The sequence below is a fragment of the Dipodomys ordii genome, unplaced genomic scaffold, assembly GCF_000151885.1.
Source record: "Dipodomys ordii isolate 6190 unplaced genomic scaffold, Dord_2.0 Scaffold52, whole genome shotgun sequence".
Taxonomy (NCBI): domain Eukaryota; kingdom Metazoa; phylum Chordata; class Mammalia; order Rodentia; family Heteromyidae; genus Dipodomys; species Dipodomys ordii.
In genome coordinates this window covers 4965382-4989802 of record NW_012267268.1, presented here as the reverse complement: position 1 = coordinate 4989802, position 24421 = coordinate 4965382, and the positions used below count along the sequence as shown (strand labels likewise).

The 24421-nt window shown below is 43.5% G+C and overlaps 2 protein-coding genes across 3 annotated transcripts in view; one reads left to right on the top strand and one right to left on the bottom strand.

The window, feature by feature from the left end:
• Window positions 1-746, bottom strand: part of Cfap221 (cilia and flagella associated protein 221) — a 93591-nt gene extending 92845 nt beyond the window's left edge. The window contains exon 1 of the mRNA XM_013020667.1: window positions 608-746. Coding sequence (XP_012876121.1) covers window positions 608-746 — 139 coding nt within the window. The remainder of the gene's footprint in view (window positions 1-607) is intronic.
• A 12590-nt stretch (window positions 747-13336) lies between these two features.
• The window catches only part of Sctr (secretin receptor), a 70438-nt gene continuing 59353 nt past the window's right edge, over window positions 13337-24421 (top strand). For both annotated transcript variants that reach the window (XM_013020739.1, XM_013020740.1), the window contains exon 1: window positions 13337-13581. In XM_013020739.1, the coding sequence (XP_012876193.1) occupies window positions 13507-13581 (75 nt within the window). In that variant the 5' untranslated portion in view covers window positions 13337-13506. The remainder of the gene's footprint in view (window positions 13582-24421) is intronic.

Below are 24421 nucleotides of genomic sequence, written 5' to 3'. Positions count from 1 at the left end.
AACTTTGGCAGGGGTGGGGGTGGGGGGGGGGGGGGGGAGAGAAGTTGGAGAAGTGGGGAGGAAAAGGATGGTAGGGGAAAAACAAAGGAGGGAGTAATAATGCTCCATAGGAAATGTACTCATTACCTTACTCATGTAACTGTAACCCCTCTGTACAGTATCTTTACAACAAAAAAATATAAAAAATACATCATTTAAGTGGCTAGATCTAAATAGAACTATTGTTTGTAATTATAAGGCACCAGTGACTTACACCTTCAACCCTAGCTACTCTGGAGGCTGAGAGCTAAGGATTGTGCATGGTTCGGAGCCATCCAGGTAGGTCAGTCCATGAGACTCTTATCTCCAATTAACCAAAAAGTTGGAAGTGGAGCTGTGACTCAAGTTGTAGAGCACCAGCCTAGAGTGAAACAGCTAAAGGACACTGCCAAGACCCTGAGTTCAAGTCTCAGTACTGGCACAAAAACAAAACAAAACAACAAAAACCTATTAGGAACCTATAAAATGATATAGACAAATCAGCATTAACTTTTCCATTCTGCCTTCTGGAGTTGGATCCCTTGGGAGGATGGGAGCTGTTCACAAAATCTGTTTTCTAACTACTTACTGGATTCCAGGAGGTGATTAGGAACTTCTCCTCTTCTCTTGGGCTCCTCCACCAGCCTCTTCAAAAGGATGGGTGATAAGTTACTACAGGGTTCTTCTGCATTCTTTTGCTGTTGGCTAGGGTTTTTCACCGCTGCCATTTTATTATGGAAAATGGAATCTTCTTTCTAGAGCCAAAGTTTATTTCCTAGGGAGAAGAGAGCACAACAAAATCATCTATGAGAAACCACATGGATATGCTTGCTCAATTCTGCCTATTGTACTGTGGTTCAAGTCCTTCCTACCTCTTGTCTGCTGGCCATTCCTCTCCACACAAAGATTCATGGCTCTTCCATTAACTTTTTATGTCACACATCATAACCTACCCCAGTGGCATTGTCCTTTAACAGCTTTCTCCAAAATGTTCTCCTGAGATGTTTCTTAGGTATGTGAAAGGAAAAATAAAGACTTGCCTAGTCAAATAAGCACCAAAAAATGTTGAAGCAACCCAAATCTGTTTCTTAGAGGTGTTTGAAGATCTCTTCAATAGATGGAATAATTTTTCAGGACACTGGCCTTTATGTCCCCTTCCCTAGTACTCTGCTGCTAAAGGGAGTTGTAGGAAGGCTATAAAGGCCTGGGGACATTCCTAGGACCTCTGTGGCTTCAGGAAGTCATACTATGGGTCAGACTTGCCTTCCCTTGATACTCATTTGAAATTCCATGCTCCTCATGAAGTTGATCCCAACACCCTTAACCTTCTTTAGTAATTATTGCTTCTATTGCTCATTGGACCATAATCTATTGTTTTGTAATAACATTTTACAAGTCCCACATTTCCTTAGCTTCCATAACTATTAACTATGTGTGTGTGTGCACGCAAGGGGGTTGAAATCGAATGTGTGAATGTTTGTGTTTCATTTTTTCATGTGTCTACACTGTTAAGGGAAATAGAATGAATACATTGCAGAAAATGTTCTACAATCACTTTCTGAAACAAATTTCTGCTGATGCCTTCCCCCTGGCATCCCTTCTCCCTAGTATTGCCAAAGGCTGCCAACTCCACTTACCTCACCTGCTTGATTCACATCCTGCCCCAAAGTCACCTTGTAAGTCCTCCCCTTTCTAGTCTCACACAATCTCTGCCTGTACTCCAGGCCGGTACTGCAGCTAAACAGTTTTCACACCACCTCGCCCACCACCATTGAACTTTGTCACCACCGTCCCCTCCCCCCATACCTTTAGTCTCTGTCCTGTCTGTCCTCTACCGGGTCTCTCCCTAGCCAGAAGGCCTCTTTCCTTCAGTGACCTGTCACCCATCCCTTGCCAAGAGTGGGAGGTAGACGCCAGAACCATCCATCACTGCATCTTCGTTTGACCCTTTGGAGCCTGACCTTTTGTCCAACCTGGCCTTGGCTGATTTTCGGCTGGACACCTGCCTGGGGCTCAAGATTCTCAGCAGCTCGGTGGTAGACACGTAGTCCACCTAGGGCCGCCCCAGACCCAGTCCGGACTCCTACAGAGGGTTCCCGGGCGGGATTCGGCGGGCGCCCGCACCCGCTCAGAGCGTTGCCATGGCGACACAGACGCGCTCTCCGGGAGAGCTGTCGGACCGGACCAAATGCCCCCACGGCGTGGGGGGAAACTGGTGGCCGCGGTTTGGGGACAGCAGGTTGTGGGTAACTCTGGGGCCTCGGACAGTCTTGGGGAGCTGTGGAAGAATAGAAAGAACATCTTATAGTGTGGGAAACTAGTAGATTTCCGGAGGAGACGAGGAAAATCGGGAGATGCCCTAAACTGAAAACCTGCAAGAGCAGAACCTGGCAGAAAGGAGGATGGTAGGGGTGGGGCCTTACCACTGCAGTGGGTGCCAACCCCAGAGTTCACGCCTCAACACCTGCTTTTTTCTTTTGCCGGTCCTGGGGCTTGAACTCAGGGCCTGGGCACTATCTCTGGGCTTCCTTACCCCTTGAGCCTGCTTGTTGCTGTTGTTAATATTTTTATGGTAAGTTTCACAAAATACATAGAAAGGTAGAATAAACCTCAGCATCTGGATTCAACCATGTTCAAATCATGAGTAATTTTATCTCTACCTGTTCTTCACTGTATTATTTTGAAGAGAATTCCAGACATTAATATATCCGTAAATACTTCAGGACATGCCTCTAATACATAAAGACTCTCTTAAGAGAAGTCTTTAAGGGCTGGGAAGGTAGCTCAGTGGTAGAGTGCTGGTCTTGCATGCCAGAGGCCCTGGGTTTGATTCCTCAGCACCACATAAGCAAAAAGGAAGAAGTGGTGCTGTGGCTCAAGTGGTAGAGCGCTAGCCTTGAGCTGAAGAGCTGAGAGACAGCGCCCAAGCCCAGAGTTCAGGCCCCATGACCAGACCCCCCCCTAAAAAAAGAAGTCTTTAAAATCATAATAATATCTTATCATATTTAAAAATCCACTACTATACTCAATTGTCACCAAAATATGGCCCATCCTCCTGCTGTCCCCCTCCCCCAATGTGCCAGTTTGAATCAAAATTCAGATAAAGTAAACCCCACACATTGAAATAAATTGGCATGCTTTTTAGGCAAATCAATAAACAACTTCCACTATTTGCTGTTATAGTTTCTTCAATTTCTCCACTGAAGAAACAATTTCTGTCCTTAATGCTGAAATTTATGGGTTATAAGATTGAAAGCTGGCTTGTTCCTGTCTTTCATTCTTGCATTCCACACTGCTAATCCATGGACATATGTCTTTACAAAACTGCCTCAAACTTCACTCTTCTCAGGAATTATTTTTATCTCTCTCCTTCCTATATAACTTGACTATTTATTTATGGTTCTATGTTAAGGGATTATCATAGGTACCCAGTGAGGCTCCCTGCCTTCCTACATGATCATCTCTGGTGTTGGATGTATTCTGCCTACTAACTGGAAATGTTTGTTTTGTCCATCTTCAAATTCTTGAATCCCTCTTTCTTCACTATTTTCATTACCTACCCTTTCTTTTTTCCTTTTTTCTTTCCTCTCTTTGTTTCTTTCTCCTTTATTTTGGTATTGAGACTTGATCTCAAGGCCTTGTACTCTTACCTGGCTTTTTCCATTCAAGGCTGGCATTCTACCACTCCAGCCACTCCTCCTGGCTTTTTGCTGGTTGATTGGAGATAAGAGTCTGATAGATTTGTCTGCCTGGGCTGGCTTCAAACTCAGATCTCTGAGTATCTAGAGTTACAGGTATGAGCTACTGATGTTGGCCTCCTCCTCATCTTTCAATGCTAGCAGTAATTAAGATTCACCTACCTCCCTCTTCAAACCTTGCATGCCAGAAGGACTCTTTTTCTGGCTCCTGACTTCTATAACCATTTGTTCCACCAGCTTTATATCTTTCTAATGCTTATCTCTTTACAGGCTGCACCCATCATTATTTGTGTATGTGTCTTAAACTGCAAATTCTTAGGGGAAGGGCACTGTACCTTATGTTGGATTTCTTACAGCCCTTGACCCAGTTCTTTGTCCATAGTGATTACTCAGTGACTGTTGGCTAAGGGAGTGAAAAGATTCATTTGATTATCTAATGCACTGCTTCTGTTCTTTTTGTTTTGTTGTCCCAACAAAGTTGTAGATTTCAAGAGAACAGGCATATCATGTTTCTTGTAGTTCCAAACTTTGCCACCCCAGCTCAAATCATGAGATATTTGTTTCTGTACACTAGTTAATGGGTATCAGGTCACATCTATAAGTATTTCCCATGAGAGAGAAATAATACATCCGTCTCCTTAGAATATCTAAATAGAGCGGGTGGCTCTATTATTATTATTGGTGGCTCACACTTGTAATCCTAGCTACTAAGGAGAATGAAATCTGAGGATGGTGGTTCAAAGCCAGCCCGAGAAGCAAAGTCCATGAGACTCTTATCTCCAATAAACCACCAGGAAACCAGTGGTTTCCTATGGCTCAAGTGGGGCCTGAACTCTGGGCCTGGGCGCTGTCCCTCAGCCCTTCAGCTCAAGACTAGCGCTCTTAGCACTTGAGCCACAGCACCACTTCCAGCTTTTTTCTTTTTGCTTATGTGGTCCTGAGGAATCAAACCCAGGGCCTCATGCATGCAAGGCAAGCGTTCTACCACTGAGCCACCTTCCCAGCCCATAGACACTGATTTTTAAATCATCACTCCTGGAAGTGTGAGCTGAGGCCATTGGGAGCTTGCTATGGATGTGAGATTTATCCAAGATCTATTGAATCAGAAACTGTGTTTTAATAAGATTTTCCAGTAGATTCATAGGCACATTAAAGTTAGAGACTCATAGAACCAATGGGTGCCCTACAGTTATGGCTCTCAGATCATCAATTACTTAATTCACTCATGTGTGCATTCCACACATTTTTTTCTACTTAGCATTCATGATGGGCAGGACTCAAAGGTGGTCCAGTTCTACCAAGTGAATGCAATGAACCAAGTGTGACCATACAGGCACAGATACCATAGCTTGTTACAAGCTTCAGTAATACAGGAGGAGCCATTCATTAAACTGCTCATTTAAACTTCCTCAGTGGCTTCACATTATACAGAGCATAAAGTCCAGAACCTTTTTAACACATTTTCAGGGCTGGCTGTTGGCCCTCCCTTCCATCTTGTCCTCATTTTGCTACCCTGTGTCCACCACCACCCCCTTGCCTGGCTGGGTGAATTAGAGGGGCTGCAGATCCTCTGACACTACTCATGGGGAGAAGTAGGGGTCTTATCCCCTTCCTTTGGATCTGAGTGGGGCTCTGACTACTTTTACTGCCTAATCAAGTCCCATCTTAATTTCTGATTTGTGTGATATAAGATGGTTTCTGGTTCTAACCTCTACTGCAGCAATTAATTACTTGAAACTTGACTACTTCCTAGTTAGTGAAAGGATTCCTGCCTCATAGGGGTTTTTTTCCTTCTAAGTCAGGCTCTGTTTTCACAGTACTGTGTTCTCTCCCTTCATAGCTTAGTTCATGCTTCTGTCACAAAATACCTGAGTGGCTTAAAAACGACAGCAGTTGGGCTGGGAATGTGCCTTAGTGTTAGAGTGCTTGCCTAGCATGCATGAAGCCCTGGGTTTGATTCCTCAGCACCACATACACAGAAAAAGCCAGAAGGGGCACTGTGGCTCAAGTGGTAGAGTGCTAGCCTTGAACAAAAGAAGCTCAGGGCCAGTGCCCAGGCTCTGAGTTCAAGCCCCAGGACTGGCAAAAACAAACAAAAGAAAACAACAGCAGTTTATATCTCAAAGCTCTGGAGGCTGTGAAGCACAAGCTTGACACCAGCACTCTCCATGCCTGGTAAGATTTCACTTCTAGGTTCACAGATGAGACTTCCTTCCCCTTCTGCATCTTCACATGCTGGAAGGAAGGGCAGAGAGCCCTCTGTTCCTTTTATTAGGGCACTAATCTATTCATGGGGGCTCTGCCCTTTTCATCCCTACAGGCTCTACTTCCTAATTCCATTTTTACCTATTTTTATCTCTAAAGGCTCTATTTCCTAATTCCATTACCTTGGGACATGCTCTTAATATGTGAAATTTAGGAATACACATTGCAATCACAGCTGCTAGGTTTGTGTCTTTGACATGTGTCTCCCTCTACTATGTACGATGCTGGCTGACTGACCCATTCACCACTGAGCATACATCAGTGTGAACACTGTAGACAAGTGATTGTGTCCCAAAACCTCTTCATTTGAAGTAATATGTGTGTATATGTTCTTGGAATATGGCTAATATAGTCATTATTTATAATTCAAAGAATAAAATAAAAGCCTCCTGATTCTGCTTTTTAGTCATCAAATTCCCTTTCCCAGAGGTAACTGTTGCCAAATTCATATTTATCATTTAAGGATATGTTTTACTCAGATACAAGCAATTTCACTTGCAAGACCTTCTTTAGAAGCCCAAATTTCTTATCTTACTTCTTTTTTATTTAAAAATATATCTGGGTGATTGTTCTGTATCTGTATATAAGGTGCCACCTTATTGTTTTCTATGGATGTATAAAATTTGATCATTGAATTACCCAGTCTCTATTGCTGGATATTTAAATTGCTTTTGATCATGTGCTATTATAAGTAATGCTATTCACACACATGTATATATCATTTCTTCAACACTATACATATATCCATTCACATATGTGTGAAGTATCTTTATGAAAAGTCCTAAGAGTGTAAGTGCATTAGTCAAATACTTTTATTTGAAGAATTTGTGGTATTTATGACTTGTCAAAGTATCCTCTCTGAGTGTTGCAATATTTTCTACTCCTAATTGTAATACATACATAATTTTTGTTTCTTTGTAGCCTTACCTACAAGTATATTGCATTACTTTTGTGTTTTTGTTGATGCAGTAGGTAAAATGTAGTATGTAAACGGTGCCTTTGTTTTTTACATTTCTCAAGAGAAGCAGCAATGAGCCTGGTTCCATTTGTATAAGAGACATTTGTGGTTCATCTTCTGTGAGTCCATACCTTTAGCTATTTTTTCCAATTAGATTTTTGTTCTTTTTCTTATTGAATTGGAACTTTTTACATATTAGGGACATCAATCTGTGTGTGTGTGTGTGTGTGTGTATGTGTGTGTGTGCACGTGCACATGCGCGCGCACGCGCTATACTGAGGCATGAACTCAGGGTCTTGTGCTCCTGCTTGGCTTTTTCCAGTCTGGGCTGGTACTCTACTACTTAATCCATAACTCCACTCTGTCTTCTTGCTGGTTAATTGGAGTTAAGAGTCTCACAGACTTTTCTGCCTGGGCTGGCTTTGAACCAATGTCCTGAGATCTCAGGACATACCTTTTTTTCTGTGATAACCATTATAGTTTTTCACAGCTTGTCATTTGGCTGTGTTGTTGATTATTTTTGTTTTACAGAATAAAAAACCTATGCTATCAGAAGGCTTAATGAAGCCGGGCGCCAGTGGCTCGTGCCTGTAATCCTAGCTTACTCAGGAGGCTGAGATCTGAGAATCACGGTTCAAAGCCAGCCCAGGCAGGAAAGTCCGTGAAACTCTTATCTCTAATAAACCACTAGAAAACCGGAAGTGGTGCTGTGGCTCAAGGAGTAGAGCGCTCACTTTGAGCTGAAGAGTGCAGGGACAGGGCCCAAGCCCAGAGTTCAAGCCCCACAACCGACCAAAAACAAAAACAAAACAGAAGGCTTAATGAGCAGAACACCAGTTGTTCATGCCTGTAATCCTAGCTACTCAGGAGCTGAGAATCAAAATTCCTTCAAAGTTAGCACAAGCGGGAAAGTTTATAAAACACGTATCTACAGTCAAGTGTATGCACACACACATACACACACAAAGCTGGAAGTGGAGCTATGACTCAAGGGGTAGAGTGCTAGCCTTGCAAAATTGCTCATTGACAGTGCTTAGGTCTCGAGTTTAAGCCCCAGGACCTGAACACACACACACAAAAAGAATCAATGAAATGCGTTGATCAGTAGGGGTTTGGGAAACTAGTAGAGAAATTACTCATGTGAGAATCTAGTTTAGTACATGTATGTCTGAAACCCCATAGTGGCACCTCTTGGTGTAATTAACACACATTAGAAAATGGAAAAATGATGGACAGCAAAGTGGAACAGGCTCTGTTGAGGACGATGGGAGAGGGAAGGCTAACAAAGAGGTGAATGGGAATGAATATGGCTGAAGCAGCTGTTAGCACCTATGAAAACAGAACAAGGAAATTGTTTTAGGAAGGAGAGAGTGGAATGGGGAAATCAATAGATGGGATGAGGTTGATGGGATACATTGTGTACATGTAAGGAAATATTACAACAGATTCCTCATTAACTAAAGTGAGCTCATAAAAATATTAAACATGCTGTGCTGACTATTATTTCATAACAAATTATTTCCAGCCAGGTCACTTGAAACAATAATATAAAAATAAAAATAGTTTGCCTGGTGTTGGTGCTCATGCCTGTAATCCTAGTTAAATAGGAGGTTGAAATCTGAGGATCATGACTGGAAGCCAGCCTGGGCCAGAAATGTCCATGAGATTCTTTTCTTTAAAAACTTTTAGTATAAATTAGTTATATAAAGAAGTTACAGTTCCACAAGTTAACGAATGAGAACAGAGCATCTTGATTAATATTCTTCCTTCCTTTGTTCTTCCCCATTTCCCCCTTCTGTCTCTATCCTTGTTACATAATTCATTTTTATATAATGTAAACTGAATTTATGACTGCATTTGCTCACTCTTCTTCCCTCCCTCCATTTGTGTGCCTCTCCCCTTTTTCCCCTCAAAACACATTTCTACTTCCTGGTATTCATTTTGTTAAACAGCTCATTAAACTCTTATCTCCACTAACCAACAAAAAGATGGAAGTAGAGCTGTGGCTCAAATGGTACCAGCCTTGAACAAAAAAGCCAAGGGAGCTCAAGGCCCTGATTTCAAGCCCCAGGGCTGACACACACGAAAAAGTATATTTCTGGGATAAGAAGTCAGACATGAAAAAGTGTAAGGAAAGTGTATTCCAACTCCCTCTGTCTAGGGCTTCCACTGGAGGCAACCATCTTTTTTAGTTAGTGCCACATGGTTACTGTCAGGTGGGAGCCTGAACAAGGTTTGTGGCCAACAACTTAAGTGTATTGAATTATTCTCAACTTCATGCTAATGCTAAAAGAGGAATATTAATTTCCCTATTACACAAATGAGGAAACTGAGGCTGAGTGAACTCAAGTAACTTGACCAAGATCACAAGGTTAATGGGTAGCTAAGTCAGGACTTGAATCCATCCTTTGCTTTATGTCAAATGTCTGACCAGGAAGGAATGGGGGAAACTTCTGGGAGACTAGTGTACACCTGATTTTTCTATGCTCTGTCCAGTGAAGATAAGCCCTTGTAAGCAACACTGTTCTTCAGATAAGTTTTATTTGTTTCTTTTTATTTGCTGTTTTAACTATAATGTTTCATATCTGTATTTAAAAGGATGCTGGAAAATAGAGGAGGAAAATATGAAAAGTAAAGGAAAACACTGCTTTCTTGAGAAAGCCTTCCATGTTTTCAGAGTATAAACAGTGAACCTAGGCCATAAAAACCTCATTAAAATGTCAGTGTTACACCTTTGTACTTCAGGACTGAATAGCAAATCACTTACCCCATTATTTATGGCTCATCAATAATACATTAGCTCTGCTCTCAGGAAAGCTGACATTCAAGGATGGGCTGGTTTCGTGTGTGGTTTATTCCATTCCCAAAGGGGCAGAGCACATTCTCTACACTTGCATGGTCATTTGATGAAGACCTTAGACTCAAACACCCAAAAGAACTAATATCTCCCTTCCCAGTGCTCTCCTTCCTCCCACTATCCCAAACTAGTCCCAGAAGTGCAGATAGCATTTCCTAAAGGAAACCTTCCTTCCTCAGAAGCAATTCCAGTCATAGGATGGAAATTGTTCAAATGTGTGTGTGTGTGTGAAAGAGAGAGAGAGAGAGAGAGAGAGAGAGAGCAAGAGACAGAGACAGAGAGACAGAGACAGAGAGACAGAGAGAAAGACAGACAGACAACAGACAGACAGGTAGACAGACAGACAGGCAGACAGAGAGAAAAGAAGTGAGAGTGACAGGCTTCAGCTTGACTATATTGAGATGCTGGATGTTAATGTTCAGGTATCACCTCTCTCCACCTATTTTCAGTGCAAGATAGCTTTATTCTCAGCAGGATCTCCGCATGCCATGGAAAAGATCACCATCTTTGCTATTAGTTTGGTGGTAATGGTAACACACAGGGTTTTCTGGTGCCACTCCTATTGGTTCAGGGTCAGTCATATACTCATTCCTGAGCCAATCAATGTGATTAGTTGGTTGGTACATGGTAACTCTCATTGCCCAGGTCTGGACTCCTTATGAAAGCCCCAACCAAAAACTTTCCTTCTCCTGTGACATGAAAGCGGAGCAGGGACAGGTCTTATATCAGAAGGAGAAATGGAAGATGAACAGGCAGAAACAACAATTGTCAAGGAACTTGTTAGACAAATTTTTATACAATTGTTATTCATATGCATTTGAACTGCATGCATGTGGACTGACAGGAGTCAACTGATGTATGGATCCACTAGGCTTATTGTGTGTCCCTTATTGTGTGTTTTCGTAGGATTTACTACAATTTGCGATGTGACCCACTTTGCATTCTGCTGTTGTTCACAAATACAATAAATAATAAAAGGTTGATTTATTATGTGGTGACACTGGGGCTTCCAAAGGGTAGAATGCTACCATGTGGACTTTGTGTATGGAGCTGCGGTTGCCAAGACAACTTCTCAGATCTCTGTCATCTTAGCACAGCATCCAGAACTGAGCAGGTGCTCAGTGAACATTAGTTCTTCAACAAGGGTTTATTGCTGTCGGAAAATAAAAAGAGCAACATAATTTAGAAAGAGAGAGGGGGAAGGAGAGAGAAAGAGGGAATATCTCAAGCCATTGGTGAATCTTCTCAACAAAGAATGAACCCATTAAATAAATGGTAAACATCAAGCTTGTCCCCATAAACCCTCCTTCTCTACCCACATTTTAAGGAGATGCTCTCAAGGGGAATGGCCCTCTGAGCAAGCACAACTGATAAGAAATTGTAAAAGAGTCACATATCTTAAGATTCACATCTTAAGATTCTCTTAAAAGAGACACTCTGGGGTATATGTCTCCTAAAAATATATTGAAGGCAAAAGGGGAGGGGCAAAGATGTCTTACCCTTTTGGTACCAAGAAAAATTTTAATTCAATTTTTGTACTTACCTTTACTGTCTACTTCTCTAGAGTGACAAGAGTGTCTACATAAAGCCACTGGAGAAATTCACCCTAAAACTGGCATAAATACTCCCATCCCTGGATAATATTTAAAATACTGTTAGGAGAACCTAGTGACTTAATAGTGCTCTGATGGCTATGACTTTCCTGTGTAGTGGGATTAAGGGAAAGGGATTAGAAGCCAATGTGGGAAATTAAGATCACAGAGATGGGCCCCCTTTTTGTGAGGTTATAATGAAGCTTAGAAGATTTCTTACCTCCCAAGGGCATCGCAGTATTTATGGTCCCATTTGTTCTTCCAGAATCTTATCTTCATCAAGTAGTGCCATCTAGGGATGGTTGCTGTTCAGTATAACACTTCACCATCCATCACGGCCTGACCCACAGTAGTTCTTTGTAGGAAGGAGACTGTCAAAAGCAGGAGAGAGGAGGGCAGAACTCACGCCAGTTTTTCTCCAAATGTGATCCAACACCTGTTGTGTTCCCATTTTAAGCTGGTGTTTATGAGGATGCTCCAAAATCTGCCCTCCATTTCTGCAGCGATTTTCCAACCTTACTTAACAAATTTCTTCTGGGAAGGAAGGCTACTGAGGAGGCACTTTAACACAACTGCTTAACAGCCTGATCAGAGACCCCTTACAAGGCTCAAGCTCTAAGCTCTGGGTCCAAGTTACCAGCAGGCAGCCTCTTCCTCCATCCTCATGCTCCTTTTGGTGGACATCACCTGGGGGAATTTGATGAGCTGATGTACTCAAAGAGCCTAGAAGAGAGGGCAGAAATGTGGAGAGGCAAGAGGGAAGGGAGTGGACATCAGAGCGAGAGAAAAAAATGGATCTACAAGATCCAGGCATGGTGGCTCATGCCTATAATCCTTGCTACTTGGGTGGTGGAGAGGGGAGGATCATGGTTCCTGGCCAGCCCAGGGGGGAAAGTTGGTGAGACTCCATCTCAACCAATGAAATATGCAGCACCAGTGGTGTGGACCTGTCATCCTAGCTAAGAGAAACGTTTAAATAGGATGGGACTCACTGGGTATAAATGGGAGACCCTATTCGAAAAATAACTAATGCACAAAGGGCTAGAAGAGTGGTTTAAGAGGTGGAACACTCACATAGGAAGGTCCCAGCACCCCCGCCTCCAAAAAAAGAAAAGCCATTTGGGGGACCTTGCACTAAGGAGGTAAAAGCAAACTTCCGGGATAAGGGAACACCGAGAGGCATGCAGGCTAAGCAGGGTAGGTGAATATCTGCCTGGTATTTACTACAGAGCGTCCCAGGGAAAACAAGTGTCACTGAGCTTCACTGGTAATTCTTCATAGGCACAGATCCAAAATGCCTGGGTATGCCGGGACCCTCTTGATCTCACCTGATCACCAATGGCTTCCTGGTATGGAGGGTAGGTGGCAGGAAATTTCTGGAATAAGTGAGTATAACTTGAATGATGAAGAAAGACAAAGTGGAAATCAGCAAGTTCAAGGTCGTTGTCACACCCCACACCACCCCCTCCCGGTGAGAACACACACAGTGGGTGGGCGCTTACTGAGTCCCTGGGTCTTTCGATTAGGTTGCATTCGATACATTATTAGGAACGTGAATGGATACTGAGGCTCAAACAGGTGGCCCACACCTTTCTGTAATCCCAGCATCTTGGAGGATCATGAATTCGAGGTCAGCTCTAGGCTAGGTGGAGACCCTATCTTGAAATAAATAAGCTGCTCTGGACCCCGCGAGCTGCTGTGGCTTGAGTCCCTAGGATCCAGAGCCAAGGGAATGTTCTTGTGAACTTCGGGGTGGGGGTGGGGGTTGCAGCCCTGAAGGCTGGGCAGCGCCTGCTGTTTGTTGTCCTCTCCAGGGCCCTCACCCCCACTTCCCTGCCAGCTCCGCCTCTGCCTCCGCCTCCTCCCCTCATCCCCCCCATAGGGGACTGGGTGGCAGCGCGCAGACCGAGCTGAGTCCTTACCATAGCACCTGGTCCGGGAAGTACTGCCGTTTGAAGACCTCAGCGGGTCGGGGGGGGGGGTGTCTAGCTATGGCTGCTCGGGGATCGGGGGCCGCCCAGAGCCTGGGGGGCCGCGCTGGACGCTGAATTACAGTGCAGGCAGAGCGTAGAAGCGAGCGACCGTCGGGGCGCCGGCAGTGGAGGAGCGAGGCGCACCATGCGCCCCTGCCCGCCGCCGCCGCTGCGGGTGCCGGTGCTGCTGCTGGTGCTGCTATCCGGCGCCGCACGCACGGTGAGTCCCACACCTTCCCCGGACTGGTGCCCAAGGGTCTTGCCCCTTTAGGATCCTATGCGGGATGGGGTGGATTGGTTGGGGAGCGCAGAAATTCCGCAGAGGAGAGTCCTGCTCTGCCCTCAACAGTGATCTCTATCAGCTCCTTGCGGGGAATAGGGATGGGGGGACCCCAAAGGGGGAAAAGCCATCGTGGGCACCAGGGGCACCGGGCGGAGGCAGCTCTGGGGTAGATGCTTTGCCCTCTGCCTCTGCTCTTCCTCCAGCTGCGCCTCTGGGTCCCTCATGGACGGAAACTGTGGAGCCGTCCCTGGCAGCGCCTAGCGTGCTGGACACCGGCCCTCCAGGGTTTCATTGAAACCTCCGAATCACTCTCATGTCACCCTTGTTGTGTGCAGATGAAGAAGCCTAAGGATCCAAAGAGGGGTGATGGTGGTGGTAGCGATGTGAATCTTACTTCTTGTCCCAAAAAGAGCTTGGGGACTCACATCCGTCTGTCCCCAAGTCTTGACATTTTCACACGCACGCACGGGGCTGCAGATGGGGAGATCTCAGAGAGCTCTGGCTGAGCGTCTGGGTCTCTGATGGGGCAGTGTGCAAGTCCCCACCCCCGCTCCTGTGGGATTTGTCCTGTGGGATTTGTCTTCCTGATGTCTGCATGTGTATGTCTGTGGGCTCCTGGGAGAAGCTGTTCCCCACAAACCAGGAAGAGACTGCAAGAGAAAAGAGGTCACAGGGTGGGTGATTTGTCTTTCTTTCCCATGGGAACTCAGGAATGCTGGGCTTCTTCCCCTGGGCTTTGTGCTTGCTACGCAAGACTGGTAGGATGGAAGGAACAGGGAAGGGGTCAAGGCTGGGTGGGAGGCGACATCTCACCTCAGACCCAGACCCATCTCATCCCATTCGCATTCCAAACTGGTCCCCAAGTTCTGCATTCTTTTGAGCAGCCTTCAGGGAAAAGTGCTTGGGGAGCCAATTTTGAGTCTTCCAAGTCTATCCTGGGCAAGTTCTTCCTGTTACCTGGCAGCTGTGTTTGCCCTTAGCCTGCCCCAGTTTGATCTTAAGGAAAAAAGTTGCTCCTGGGTAATGAGCTTGCGGACACTCAGGGTTGCCCCTCTTTCTGCAGCTCCAAGGCATTCCACAGCCATAGCTTGGAAAGGTGCACTTTGGGGGCTCAAGCCCAGCTCCCACAGTACCCAGAAGCCTCTTCTCATCAGTGGCAGGGCTGTTTTGCAAGGTGTTCGAGTATGAACACACACTCTTTAGTCTGAACTTCCTGCACTATGCAAGATGCTGGGCTGGTTCAAGGCCAAATACAGCTTTGTATTTGTATACAGTGTGTTATTCTATGGCTGGAGGGGGAGGAGCAATAGCTCCTTCCCTAGGTGCCTCCCAGCCTTCTTCTTACGTATTTACAGTAATCTTAAGACTCTCTTACTCATTCCTAGGCTTCAGAACTCAGGTTAAACTTGTGTTTCTATGTCAAGGGGACTCAGGAAGTACAGGGGAAAATGAGTTTGCTTAGCTCAAGTTGTCACTGTGTTTTAGAAGGATGCTTCATTGTAGTATGGTTTGATTCTCTCATATTATAAATGAGCAGATTGAGACACACAGAGAGGACATCTCTGACATCAACAATTCAGCATGAGAGCTTTGACTAGCTCTGCCTGTCAGGTTCCTTTTATTTACTTATCATATACTTAGGTACTTACATGCTCATGGATGATAAGTGTATTAGTATCTGAACTATATGACTATATAACCTGAACTATATGATCTTATATATTTCATATACTTACGTATTGTATTGTATTGTTGGGGGACAGCTCTCCATATTATTTTATGGGGTTTGACCTGTGGGCGTGTGTCTTCAGACTTCATGGTAGCAAACTCCTTTAATAGATTTACAGCAGCATTGATAGTTTGGTTGAAGTATTCCCCAGCTGCTGAAACTGTGGTTTCCTTCTGGATGTTTAATTCTGTGATTCTGGATGGTAAGATATTAAATGTGTGTGTGTGTGTGTGTGTGTGTGTGTGTGTGTGTGTGTGTGTGTGTGTGTGTGTATGTGTGTATTCAGAGCCTTATACTCTCACTTGGCTTTTTCACTCAGACTGGTGTTCTACTGCTTGAGCCATGCCTCCACTTCTGGCTTTTTACTGGTTAATTGGAGATAAGAGTTGCATGGACTTTTCTGCTGGGACTGACTTCAAACTGTGATCCTTAGAATTCAGCCTTGTGAGTGTGAGCTACTGACACACAGCCAAATACTGAATCTTGATGCTACCAAATATTATTAAAAATTTATTTGGTGTCCTGTTGAAGGAGACCATAGGCATCTGCCTACTTGCAGGGATAGATATCAAGTCACTTATTTCTCTCCCTCACATTTCTGCCTCTCCATACTTGGAGATGTCAGAGGGTTCTGGCAAGGGAACACCAAAATACAGTAATGGCAGAAGGAGGTGAAGTATTCTGATGACTTCCATAAGAAACTCTGAGCTCCAGAGACAAATGGTGCCTGTTTCTCTCATATGGGTAAGCTAGACCTAAAATACATGGGGACATGATAAATTATACAGGATTTGAGTCATTCACACACAGTGAGATCAAAAGAAGATACGCTTAGAGAGGTACACAGAAATGGCAATGTCTATGTGCATCTAATCATATAAAATAATATTTATTGAAATGAACTCCAGGAAATGGAAACAAGAGAGCTTTTTTGTTTTTGTTTTTCTTTTCTTTTTGTCTTATTTGTTTATCTGTCTTTAGGTGGGCAAGGCAGGGAACAGAAATGGAGGGGTAAAGGGTACACAAATGCAGCAGTGGTATTCACTAGACACTGACTGGGTGAGAATAGGAGAGAAAAACTGGGAGATTGGGAGGGGAAAAACTGGGAGATAGTGGTGCAAAGGGTGATATTGTCCAAAAAGAAATGCACACTTGCTGGACGCTGGTGGCTCATGCCTCGTAATCCTAGCTATTCAGGAGGCTGAGATCTGAGGATCAAGGTTCAAAGCCAGCCTGAGGAGGTTAGTCCATGAGGCTCTTAACTCCAATTAACCACCAGAAAGCCAGAAGTAGCACTGTGGCGCAACGTGGTAGAGCACTAGCCTTGAGTGAAAGAGCTCAGGGACAGTACCCAGTCTCTGAGTTCAAACTCCATGACCAACAAAAGAAAGAAAGGAAGGAAGAAAAGACAAGAAAAAGAAAAAAGAAATGTACTCTTTACCTGACTCATGTAATGTAACCTTTGTACATCACCTTTATAATAACAATAAAAAATTAAATACAAAGAAACTTTGAATGAATGATAGATGAGTGAAATGATGATTGCATCCATGGAAACTGTGTTAAACTGTGGCCCACAGCAACAAGTAATGAAGGACCATACCTGAAGGCAATCATTCTTTCAAATTGTACACAAATGTGGCATGCAATAGAAAAAAGAGTCGCTCAAGGCCTTTTAATCCATAGCTTCATGCAAACTGCCACACTCACCCCATTGAACTCATTAAGTTTGAACTCAAATTGGCAGTTTTCCTTCAAGCATATTTGTTTTAACTTTGAAAATGTTGACAATTGAGCTAAACAATTCTCTATTGGGGGAAGAGTTTGTCCTATGCACTGTACAAGGCCCCATAGCATCCATGGGCCTCCATCCACTAGAAGTCAGAAGACTCTCTCCAAAGTTGTGATAATAGAAAATGTCTGTAGACATGGCCAAATATTCTGTGGGCAGAAGAAGACAAAATCACCCCTGAGTAGGTAGAGCCACAATCTTGAACATTGAGGAGATATATCATCAGGAATTTGTTACATGTTAGATTTGGAGCAGTGGTGTTGGTGACAGGGAATCTGAGTCCAAAGATGGAAACAGATTGCTACAATTTGCATCTTGAATGTCCTGCAAAGGCCCAGTGTGTTGAAGGTATAGTCTCCAGCTTGTGGCACTTGGGCATGGAGAAATCATTAAGAATTGGGGGTCAAGTGAGAGGAAGTGAGGTCACGGAGAGAAAACTTTGAAGGGAATATTGGAATCCCAGCCCCTTCCTCTTCCTTTCTTTTTGTTTCTTAGCTACTATGAGATATTATTCAGCCTCCTTGGCCATAGGCTCCCACCAGCATGTGCTGTGCTGCTACAGGCCCAAAGCAACAAGGTCAAGTGACTATAGACTGACATCTCTGGACCTTTGAGCCAAAATATATCTTTCTTCCCTGTAAGTTGATTTTCCTGGGTCTTTTGTCACAGTAAGAGAAGTCAAGCCTCCATGCTTTCTAAGCAGGCAGTCTACCACTTGATCCAAGCTGCCAGTCTTTGTATACAGGTTATTATCAAAACAGAGCCTTCATGTATTCCCTGAAATAGCCTAGACTACAGTTCTATTATTTGTGCTTCTTTCTGTTGCTTGAGTGACAGATGTGCACCACTGTGTCCAGCCACTGATTGAGATGGAGTCTTGCAAACTTCTATACATCTGGGCTAATGTTGAACAGTGATCTCTGGATCTTCACCTCTCGAATAACTATGATTATAGGCTTGAGTCACTGGACCGGGCTAAGAATACTTTTTGAAAGTGTATTCCCTAGGATTAGAGCTCCATGAGTATGGCCACTCCCTCTGGTGGCCCCCCAGTGGCTACCAGCCTCCATCCCTTTAGAATGCTGGGAGTTCTCTCACTGACGTTCACCCAGGCTTGGGGATGTCCTTCAGCCCAAGGTACACCCACAACACTCAAATCCTATCTATGCTGTTTTTATTATAAACACAAGGCTGCTCAGTACTGTGCAAACTTGAGGAAATGAGACTATTCTGGGCACATGGCTCTCTGAGGTGTGCCTGGTGGCTACCTGTCTTTTCACATTCCTGACCTGCCACTTGTATGCTCATTTGCAGCAAATGGAATTTCCTCTCATTTCCTGAGAGTCAAAGAACTATGGATAAACTTCCTCTAATCAACAACCTGCCCTGATGGATGTGTCTACATTGTCCTCTCCATTCTCTTCCTTCCCATCCATCCTGAGCAGCTGGGCTGTCATAACAAAATGCCATAGACTAGCTTAAACAATACAGGCTTATGTTCTCTTAGTTCTGAAGACTGGAAGTCTAGATCAAGGTTTAGCAGGGGCTAGTTTCTGTTGAGGACTCAACAGATGGCTTTCTGGCTGATAGGCAGTCGCTCTGTCCTCGCCAGCCTTTCCCGTGAGCACCTCTGAGTAGTGTGACAAGAGAATTGCTAGAATCTGTTCTTGTAAAGGCATGAATCCTTTAGGATCAGGCTTCTATAATGTTATTTAGCTTTAATTTCCTCATGAGAGGCTCTTTCTCCAAATACAGCCCCATTGAGGATTGGAGTTTCAATTCTTGAGTCTGGCTGGGAGATGGAACACAAACATTCCGTCTACGCACCATTTTCAAGTTATGGCATTATCCCATACCCATCCTCAGGGCTTTCCTTCTGCAGATGACACCTTGACAGCCGTCTTATCTAATATTTACCTTTTTCTCATCAAATGCATCAGCTCATTCAATTCCACAACAGGGATCTGGTAGAAGACTCTCCCTCAGCTCTGTCTATCCTTCCTGCCAGAGCCCCACATCTGCCCCCTGGTAGCTGGCTCTTGGAAGACAAGTTCATGCTCATGGTCTCACATTCTCTCACACTGCAGCCTGACTCCTGTCTATCACTCACAGAGTGAGTCTCTCATTAGTGCTGTGCGTTGTAGAAAGTCCTTGAAATCTACTCTCTACAAATATCCAGTACATGATAGAGTACTATTAACTGTAGTCACCATGCTGTACACTCCCCTCTAAACTTGATCACTTGTCATTGTTGCAACGTTGATACTTTTATTTTTTGTCCTGGAGCTTAAACTCAGGGCTTGGGTGTTGTCATTGAGCTTTTCTTTTATGTTTTATTATTATTATTATTATTGTGAAAATACCATACAGAGGGGTTACAATTACATGGGCAAGGTAATGAGTACATTTCTTATCAAGCATTGTTGCCTCCTCCTTTGTTTCCCCTTCTCATCCCTTCCCATCTCCCCCATCCCCCCAGCAAACTTTCCTTCTTTTATAAAGCCAAACAATATTCCATTTATACCATTCTTTAATCCATTCCTTTGTAGATGGACACTTACATTGATTCCATATCTTGACTATGGTAAACACTGCTGTAATGAATGTAAGAATGCAGATATCATGGTGGAATGGTGCTGACTTCATTTACCTCAAGTAGATCCAGCAGTGAGATTTCTGCATCACATTGCAGTTCTATTTTTAAAGTTTTTGAGGAACTTATGGGTCATTTTCATAGTGGCTGCAACAATGTGCATTTCATCAACAGTGTAGAAGTGTTCTCTTTTCTCCACATTCTCTCTAGCACTTGTTATTTCTTGTCTTTTTTCTAATAACCATACAAAATGGTAATCTCATTGCAGTTTTGATTTTCATTTCCCTAAGGATTGATTATGTTGAATAACTTTTCCCATAGCAGTCTGCCATTTATACACACTGGACATTTCTCAGTCCTGGTCCTACCTAGGACAATGTGATGGCCAACCTTCATTATCAACTTGATTAAGAAACCCCTATTATCAATAAATATGCCTCTGTGTGTGTCTGCGAGAGCATTTCCAGAGATGATTTATTAGGTCAGGAGGAACTTGACCTAATGGATGGGTTAATTCCTTGATGGCTTCATAATATGATGGCCTTGTTGGGAACTGGTAAGGATGTGAGGCTAGTTGGAGGAAGTGGGTCTGTATTCTCCTTTTCTCTGCTTCCTGGCCACATGATTTAAATTGCTTTGCCATGCCCTCCTCACCATAATGGATCAAAATTTCTGAAACTGTTGAGTGAAAAGAAATCTTTCCTCCTTTAATTGGTGTCTGGTATTTTGTCACAGCAATGAGAAAAGGAAAAAAATACAAGCATTTATGTGCCTTAGACTCTTCTGTGCAGCTATAACAGAATACCTGAGACAGGATAGTTTTTACAGAATAGGGATTGATTTCTTGTAGTTCTGTTTTGGAAGCTGGGAAGTCTGAGACTGAGAGCCTTCATACTGTGCTATCTCCTGGTGGGAAGCAGAAGAGCATGAGACAAGTAGAACCCTCCTAGTCTCTAAATCATCCCACTCATCTGCATTATTGCATAGGGATCAGGTTCCAAGCATGTGAGCTTTGGGACTCACTCTAGCCATAGCACCAGCCAGTTTGGTTCAGAGAAGGGACATTATGAATACTAACATGAATCTAGGAGTCATACACCTGCTGTCCTTGGCAGAGGGCCATGGCACCCCAGCCTGTCACAGGCACTCAATGCTGGGTGTTCCCACCTGATGTACTGTCCTCCCCTTGACTTCTGCTGCACATGGACTCCTGGCTTCTGTTCACCTCTCTGCTTCTCCTCACACTGCATCTTCTCAGCTCCACAAGGACCACTCTCCCAACTCTATCTTTGGCTCCTCACCTGCCTCACTTTGCTTGCAGTACTGTTATCCCGACCATCCAAACTTCCTTTAGTCAGTTCAATCTCTCTCACTTGTCCTATTTCATTCTTTTCTTTTTTCTTTTTGGGGGGAAGGGGTGGTCAAAGGGCTTGAACTCAGGACTGGGTGGCTGTCCCTGAGTTCTTTTGCTCAAGGCTAATGCTCTACCACTTTCAGCCACGGTGCCACTTCTGGTTTTCTGGTGGTTAATTGGAGAGAAGAGTCTCACAGACTTTCCTGCCTGGACTGGCTTTGAACTGTGATCTTCAGATCTCAGACTCCTGAGTAGCTAGGATTGTAGTCATGAGCCACCAACACCTGGATCATTATTTTCTTTTATCTTGTGTATATGTGGGAGGGGCATGTGAGCCAGTACTGATGCTTGAACTCAAGGCCTGGGCACTGTCTTTCACTTTTTTGCTCAAGTCTGGTATCCTACGACTTGAACCACAGTTCCACTTTTGGCTTTTTTACTGATTCACTGGAGATTAGACTCTCATGGACTTTCCTGCCCGGGCTGGCTTTGAATGTTCATCCTCACATCTCAGCCTCCTGAGAAGCTAAGATTATAGGTATGTTTTCACTATTTTCAAAGTTATCAAGTAACCCCAATCTGACTCACGGGGGTCAGAGTCCCTTCCACTCTCCTCACATTCAGTCTACTGCCTGCTGCTTCAGGGTTTTGCCTCTTCCATGTGATATCTCATGATATCTGTTCATGAGACATAGCTCTTAGGCATGAGAGTCCTCACTTCTAAAGGGTGGAGTCACCTCCGGGGGGTCCCCATTGCCAGAGTCCCTACTGATTATTATATCCACAACTTCCTACATGCTGTTCTTTCAGGCCCTTGTTCCTCACCCCCATTTTATCTGGATGCATTATGCTCTCCCCAGCTGTCTCTCAAGAATCACCTTTCCTGCCTCTCACCCCTGCCCCACACCCTCCCCCAGAGGCCTTCTCATCCAATTCTTTCTCTCCTAGGGAACTTACATCACACACTGGCCATTGGCCTCTCTGCATCCTTTTGAACACTGGGAGCTAAGTTTCAAGGGCAGGAGCAATTTCCCATATGCCTCTGTGATTCAGTGTTGGGCAGGCTGCTGAGGTATGCAGTGGTATAATAAATATTGGCTGACATTTTGTGTTTTGAGCTGAGAAAAACCATAGCGAATTCCATCTTCTTACTTTTCACTCTGTAAAGAGAAACCATGGGATTGTTTCCCTTATCCTCCCTGAAACAATTTCTTTCCTGTCTCCATTTGGAAGGCAGAGAGCTGCATTATGAAGTTTGTAGAGAAAAAAAATGACATTAAGTCCCTTCACGTTCTTCAGAATTTTATTCTTATTATGTGTCATCCTGCATGTTGGCATTTTAGATTTAGGAGCCCCAAATCAACATTGTAATAGCTAACAGAACTCTATGACCTGCTTCCTCCCTTATTCTCTGTCTCTGTGGAGTGGATTATTCTGTTGTTTTCTAAAGCACAATCTATGGATGGCCTGTAGCTCCCAGGTGTGTATGTTTTATGAATGGGAGACATTGACTTTACTTCCCATTGTAGTACTAGATGTCCTGAAGGTCATAGGTTATCCCAAACAGGATCAGGCATTCTCCTTGGACCCAATCTGTAAAATGAGGCCACACAGCATAAATCAACCAGCACAGAGCTGGAGACTCATAGAAAGGATCTGTTAGCTCATAAACTGAATATACCTCTTAAAATATGTCTACCAACTGTAAAAAATACCCTAAAACTTGGATGATGAACATTAATCATAGAACTATCAGGCAACAAACAAGAATATTAACAGGAAATCTGAGAATGACAATGGCTTCTTGGAAGCTGAATGTATAAAAGTTGACCATTACCTGGGTGCCAGTGGCCCACACCTGTAATCCTACCTACTCAGAAGGCTAAGATCTGAGGATTGCAGTTTGAAGCCAATTGCACAGAAAAGTCCATGAGACTCTTAGCTCCAATTAAGCACCAAAAAAAAAAAAAATCCAAAAGTGTAGCAGTGGCTCAAGTGGCAGAGCATAAGCATGAGTAAATAAAACTCAGAGGCAGCAATTAGGCCCTAGGACTGGCATGAAAAAGTTATCATTTATCTTCAAAGGTAACATTTAGTTCCACAGGTAAGAGAGCTCCTAGACAGAAGATTTCAAAGAAAAAAATACCACTAATTTGACAGCAGATAAAGATAAAAAGTACCATTACTCTCCCCTACAGTATAACCACTGCTTTCATATATTTGATGTCGGTATAATTTGTGGAGGGGAAGGGGAAAAACAAATCGTTTAAATAGGGATACAGGTGGACTCATTGCAACAATGAGATGTACAAGTTGTTATGTTGAAAATGAACTTTACAACTTTGGTGCGGGGGGAGGGGAGGATAAGGATATGGTGGGGGGGTGGGGGGAAGATGGGATGGGAAGGGGAAACAAAGGAGGAGGCTACAATGTTTGATAAGAAATGTACTCATTATCTTGCCCATATAATTGTAACCCCTCTGTACAGTATTTTCACAATAAAAAAGTACCATTAATTTAATAACAGGAAAAGATTAAATAGAGTTGGAAGATCAGTCTAAGTTGTTGATTATTCAACCAACATGCATCTAGGTCAATAGATAGAAGATGCAGGGAGAAAATAATAGAATAATAGAATAACAATACCTTTTAAATTCCCAGAAATGTAGCCCATAGTGGTCACTAAATAGCCAACCAGTGAACAAATAGAAAACCATTTCTGCAAGACATTCTGAAGAAACTAAAAACCAAGAAAAATCCTAAATAATTCTAAAGGGAAAATTAAAAATTATATGCAAAAGATTTGGAATCAGAGCAGGTGCTGGTGGCTCAAGCTTATAAGCCTAGCTACTCAGAGGAGGCTGAGATCTCAGGGTCATAGTTTGAAGCCATTCTGGGCAGGACTGTCTTTAAGACTTATCTTCACTAAAACTACCAACAACAACAAAAAAGCCAGCAGAAATGTGGCTCAAGGAGTGCTAGCCTTAAGCAAAAGAAGCCCTCAGACAGCAAGCACCCAGACCCTGAGTGTTAGCACGGCAAAAAAAAAAGTTTGGAATAACAATTGGCTATGTTATAAACTGCATAGGAAGAAAGGGGAGTAATGCCTTCAAAACTGGGGATAAAAATGATTTCAACCTAGAATTCTTTATCCAAATAAATAGTTTCACATTAATCAAATTAATCTTCAGCAAAGATTCAAAAGGTTGTCACTGTGCATGCTTTCTTTTTTTTTATTGTGAAAATACTGTACAGAGGGGTTACAATTACATGGGCAAGATAATGAGTACATTTCTTATCAAGCATTGT